General features: G+C 37.9%; 1 protein-coding gene across 2 annotated transcripts in view; it reads right to left on the bottom strand.

The window, feature by feature from the left end:
• Positions 1 to 8: 8 nt before the first annotated feature.
• LOC108251241 (phospholipid transfer protein) overlaps positions 9 to 5914 on the bottom strand; it is a 14012-nt gene continuing 8106 nt past the window's right edge. For both annotated transcript variants that reach the window (XM_017441460.3, XM_037975529.1), the window contains exons 7-15: positions 5222 to 5377; positions 4968 to 5144; positions 4058 to 4117; positions 3387 to 3551; positions 1069 to 1136; positions 817 to 859; positions 673 to 736; positions 520 to 596; positions 9 to 417 (exon numbers count right to left, since the gene is read on the bottom strand). In XM_017441460.3, coding sequence (XP_017296949.1) covers positions 331 to 417; positions 520 to 596; positions 673 to 736; positions 817 to 859; positions 1069 to 1136; positions 3387 to 3551; positions 4058 to 4117; positions 4968 to 5144; positions 5222 to 5377 — 897 coding nt within the window. In that variant the 3' untranslated portion in view covers positions 9 to 330. The remainder of the gene's footprint in view (positions 418 to 519; positions 597 to 672; positions 737 to 816; positions 860 to 1068; positions 1137 to 3386; positions 3552 to 4057; positions 4118 to 4967; positions 5145 to 5221; positions 5378 to 5914) is intronic.

Raw genomic sequence — 5914 nt, 5'->3', positions numbered from 1 at the left:
CCCCCCCCCCCCCACACACACACACACACACACAACACACAAAGCAACACCCCTCCCATCTTGGCAGGACATTAGTGCAGTGGACCCTCTGTAGAAACTGTAGAAAACTTTGAAGAAAGCAACAGTGTCAACCTTGTCCAGAATCCCCAGAGTTTCTACAGCCCCCAGGGGCCTCAGGTTCTTCATTAGAAATACCAAAATCCCAAAGCACTCCCCCCACCATGTTTTTTTGACCTTATTCTGAATACTTTGTTCATTTTTTGTGGTAAAAGTATTGGGAGGGTGGTCATAATGTTATGGCTGATTGTTGTAGATTCTTCATGTTAACACTCAGACAGTGGTAGTGTTAGGACTCCCCACCATTATTTCTCTCAGTCCTTTGCTGAAGTGAAGATTTGCTCCAATCACAATGAAACCCTGTGGACATCAAACAGCTGTTCTCATTATATCTAAAAAAAACCCCATCTTTAAACAGCTGTGAACATCTGTAAACGTGTAAATATCTGTAAACATACTCACATTGTGATATTCTACAACCTCCTCTTTGAAGTCCATCCCATCAGCCAGAGGGATCCGGACTCCCCTCTTTGTCCAGTCTAAAGTCAAAAACACAACAGAAGCTGTCAGAGCAGCTTAAAGATTTCAGAATTAGGGTCAGAATCAGAGTCTTACTGTTGATTAGAGGAACCACAGACATCTGCAGCATCGTTTTCAGAGGAGCTTGCAAAGGAATCAGCTGCAAACAGATGAGAAACTGTCACTGAGGCTCTTTGATTGGCTCAGGAAACATTTGAAATGTGAACTAAAGACACTTACTGCCAGAGACTCCAGAGCTGACTGGTTAGAGAAGATTTTAAACCTGTAATATTTGATGGAAACTCCAATAAATTAAATAATGTTAAGAATAACGTCAATTTTTTTTTCTCTGCAAAGTTTGATGTAAACATGCAATGGTTTAGGGTTAGATTTAGATGTTAAGAAGAAATAACACATTTTTATTCTGGATACAAGTAAAACCTGGTGTGCAGTTTGGTTCAGGTGTTTCACAAACAAAAGTAAATCATGTACCTGCGGAGATCAGCATGAACAGCCAGACGTTTTTTTCTTATGGAAACCTTGGCATTAAATTTTGTTTCCTGCAGAAGAAGACAAACACAAGACCTTAAAGTGGTATGAACTAAAATCTGGTTCAGATCAATAAGGAACTGGTAGTAAATATATTAGTGTAATAATAAACTGGTAATAATACTGTGAAGGGTAAACCTGCACCCGTTTCACACAGAACTGCTCTAGAAATGTACCATGTCATGACCTCACTACTTACAAAGAATCAAAACATGCACATTCCAATCACTGACTTTCTTTTGTGTCTGAGAAGAATTGAAATGATTCACTTTGGTTTTTACAATAAACCTTGCTAACATTTAAACCACCTTGAAATGTGATAAATAAGGTTGTTTTATCTGTTCGTAAACTGTTTCTTTGTCAGGTTGTTAGAAGTATTTTCAATAACTATGAGTTCAAGTTTATGTTCTGCTTTAAGGAAAATAAAATCAGTAACCTTTTCTTCTACAGAAATTTTATTTTCATATCGAAAATTTTCAACCTTTAAAATATATTTTGACTGTTTCCTCCTTACATAGACCTTAATATGTAGGAAGGAATATTGATTGTGTTTTAAAATAGAATGACATCTTACTGATCTCCTGAGATAAATTAGTTTCTAAATGCAGACAAGTTCAAAATTAAAAGCAAGGATGGCACAGTGCACATAATTTACATATTTAGAGTAGCATCATTATTGTTTGAATAATAATAATAATAATAATAATAATAATTTTATTTACAGAAACTGTATTTACAAAAATAGTTTAACAGCGTTTAGGTTTAAACTGAAGAAAATAACCTGTAGGTAGAAGCACAAGCTTATTATACATAAAGCATCATCAAAATCAGAGCAGAAGATCTTTCCTGTCTTTCTTTTAAAACAGATCTCCAAAGAATTCCAGCTAAGTCATAAAAGAAAACAAACAAAACTTATTATATTTGTTTAACAAATGATCATTATACATTTTTTTAATTTAAAGAGTGAAAACCACAGTTTTAACTCTTCACATCAATTATTCCACACCTGAATTCCTCTACCTTGTTTTTAAAATTCGTCCTGACTTTTAGTTTTTTAAACAAATCCTTCTCTCCTAATTCAGAATTTGTTTCTTTAATTTCAAACCACTTTTGTAAACCCTTGGAAGGAGTTCATTATAAGCTTTGTACATAGTCATTGTGTCAGAGTCTGGCGATCCTGGTGGTTTTTGGGTTCTATTCCGTCATTCTCCAGTAGGGGGCTTCAGCACTCCTGGAGGCCCAGCAGACAGGTGTTCCTCATCTCAATCACCTAGGAGGCATTTAAGGAGTTGGCAGCCAGCACCTCACTGTCAGAGTGTTAACTCAGTGGTTTTTTCAAGTTCAAGTATTTCTCATGACCAAGCCGTTCTACAGTCCTGGAAGAGTTTCTCGTGCCGTCTCGCTCCTGGATTCCCACGCTGCCTAACCACCCGGATCTCCTCCTAGACAGAACCCTGCTCACCCTCATTACCACCTGGATCCAACCCAGATTCTGCTCCTCTCTCCCCGGCTGTCCAGTACTCCACGCCACTGTAAGCTGTTGTCTGTTTGGAACTCTTTCTGCCACCTTGTCAAGAGACTTTACTAATCACGTGTCTCCACTCACAGTGACGTGTCCAATCCTGAGCTGCTGTTCCAGAGTCCAGACGGATTAATTAATAAAACCTAATTGTAAATTTACTTCTGTCCCCTGAGTGGTGTTCTACATGTGGGCTAAGACCTTAGCTAAGACCATGACACAGTGCTGATCTAAGCTCTACTAAATCATAAAATTTTAAAGTATGCAATACAAAAATTTTTTTTTTAGTTGGATGAAATGTTTTACAAAATAGTTTATACATTTAAATAATTTACAGTAGTTTAGAAACACATGATTATCATTTGTGTTTTGTAAAAAATATTTTTTTAAAAGGCAAGAGAAGTACTTTAAGGTTTTTTCTTGGCTTTTCAAATTATTCATAATTCTAATCTCCTAGTCTCTTAATCTTTTTACTATAAATTAAAAGGTTTTAGGGGTTTTAGTATCTCAACATCATCAACTTCCATTTATATACAATAAGTTTTCATTTTCCATTTTTCATCATTGAGTTTCATATGATTTAATCTTTATAAATTGCATTGTCTGTGTTGTACAGTTTTAGATAATCACCGATAATAAGTGAATAATCATAGATTGAATTTCAGTTAATCTGTGAAACAGTCAAAGGTCAAAAGTCATGTTTCATGTCACACATAAGTACAGCATGTTGTGTGTTCTGTACCATCGTCATGCTGCTGAGCTGGACTGGAGGCTGACCTGGAGGAAGCACCATCACCTTGACAATGGCTGTCATGACAACAGTTGCTCCGGATGTTTTAATGGAGGTTTTAGGAGGTGAGTTGACGGCGAGCTGCAGGGACAGTGGAGCGTCCATTAAAGCTGGGTTCTGATCAGAACAAGACAAAAAAAAATATATCAGGATCTAGAAAGGATAATACTTGTAAAATATAATTTATCGTAAGATTTATTCAATTCAATAATGCGTGTGACGTCCAATAAACTGTCTCTGCTGTCTCCAAGGACGAATAAACTGTCTCTCCTGTCTCTAAGAACTAATAAACTGTCTCTGCTGTCTCTAAGAACTAATAAACTGTCTCTGCTGTCTCCAAGGACGAATAAACTGCCTCTCCTGTCTCTAAGAACTAATAAACTGTCTCTGCTGTCTCCAAGGACGAATAAATTGTCTCTCCTGTCTCCAAGGACGAATAAACTGTCTCTCCTGTCTCCAACGACGAATAAACTGTCTCTCCTGTCTCTAAGAACTAATAAACTGTCTCTGCTGTCTCCAAGGACCAATAAACTGTCTGTATCCGCTCTTGGAGAAGTATGGATTTCTACTTTCTGTCTTTCTTCCTTTTGTTCTTTTTTTGTATTTGCCATCTTTTTGCTCACCAACATCATTATGGTTCCAAAGTAGGTGGTTCTCAGCAACATTTCCAGATCTTTGGGCATCTGAATGAGAACACAGAGAAGATAAGAATTAGACAGGAAAGTTCAGTCAGACTCTGTAGTTGATCTTTTGTTGTTCTGTGATTGTTTGATTGTTTGTTTTGGGGGGATAACGAAACTAGCAAACTAAATAAAACTTTGGAGATGATCCAATACTTTCTGTCTTATGAAAGCAGTGAGGGTGAACTCAGATTTTAACTCACTGCTTCTGTGTATTAGTTTAGTTTTTATGAGAGAAATATGGTGAAAAAATATGTTGTTTAGCTGAGGCTGGATTTACCTCATTGTAAGACCTGCTGATTACCATGTGACTTTCTGTTATGTTGTGAGACATAAAACTTTAAAATTTAAGTTATAATCTTGAGGTTGCTTTTATTTTGGAATGGGAAGTTTTTATTTTGTTTTTATGTTTATAATTATTTAGTAATGATTTCCTTTATTGCTTCATTTTATTTTTTTATATTTTCAGTATCTTTTTTCTTTGTGTCATTAGCCATTATTTTCCCAGTCATACTTATCATCACTTACACCTGGCCTGCATCTGTTTTTTATCTATTCACAATTAGCAATCATTCATTTTACACTTAGGTCATTGCTTGCATTTCCACTACATTTAGGTCCATACCACATTAGAACATGACAGAAATGGCCCTCATCACAAGAACTTCTTGTGGAATACTCTGTGAGCTGAACTCCAACAGAGAACCTATTTGGAGAATAGGAGGTTCAGTCTGGTGCACTTTTTGAAATTTCTCTCTCTCTCACAGTTACATCTCTTCATTCACAGATTCAATGGTGGTTAACTGTGTCTGGTGCAGCTGTGATGATCACAGATAAATCTGAGCTGGTTCACCTTCTCATTTACGATGTGCATTTGGAAAATCCCAGCAGTATAATAAGAGAACAGGCCACTGTCAAAGAAGAACTCAGACAGAGCCAGATACACCATCCGGTCAAATTCCCTGATGACTGGCTCCACAGCATAGTTTACCAGTGTGAGGTTCTGATGAGACAGGTCAAAGAACATCCCCTACAAGAAAAGGAAAAACTCTTGGTACCAGTTCGCATCTCATCAGGTTGTATCAGCTCATTGGTTCTGAGTCTGACCCTAAAGTGCATGTCGAGGCTCTGGGATGTCACCACTGGATCATCAATCAGGGAATAATCAATCCCAATGTACGAATCCACCTCTGTCCTCACAGGAATAGTTTCCAACATGGAGTTAACATGAACCAGAGCAGCATGATTCAGAGCTGGGCAGATCTGACAGAGAGAAGAAGGAATTGTACTCATTACATCACAGTTTTATTTACAAATCACCAAAACAGGAAACAAATGTTGAGAGACTCAAACAACCCCTAACACCATACTGATTTCAACCATTTTAGAGCCGTTCCTGTAATCCCAACATCATGTTCAAGCCTCTGTGATAGAAGTATGGACACAAGTCGGCTGTCCAACAGGACAAGTATGGAAACAAGTCGGCTGTCCAACAGGACAAGTATGGACACAAGTCTGCTGTCCAACAGGACAAGCATGGACACAAGTTTGCTGTCCAACAGGACAAGTATGGACACAAGTCTGCTGTCCAACAGGACAAGTATGGACACAAGTCTGCTGTCTAACAGGACAAGCATGGACACAAGTCGGCTGTCCAACAGGACAAGTATGGACACAAGTCTGCTGTCCAACAGGACAAGTATGGACACAAGTCTGCTGTCTAACAGGACAAGCATGGACACAAGTCTGCTGTCCAACAGGACAAGTATGGACACATGTCTGCTGTCCAACAGGACAAGT

Source organism: Kryptolebias marmoratus, linkage group LG4, assembly GCF_001649575.2.
Source record: "Kryptolebias marmoratus isolate JLee-2015 linkage group LG4, ASM164957v2, whole genome shotgun sequence".
Lineage (NCBI taxonomy): Eukaryota > Metazoa > Chordata > Actinopteri > Cyprinodontiformes > Rivulidae > Kryptolebias > Kryptolebias marmoratus.
The sequence above is the reverse complement of the archived record's forward strand: the minus strand, read 5'-3'. Positions and strand labels throughout refer to the sequence as shown.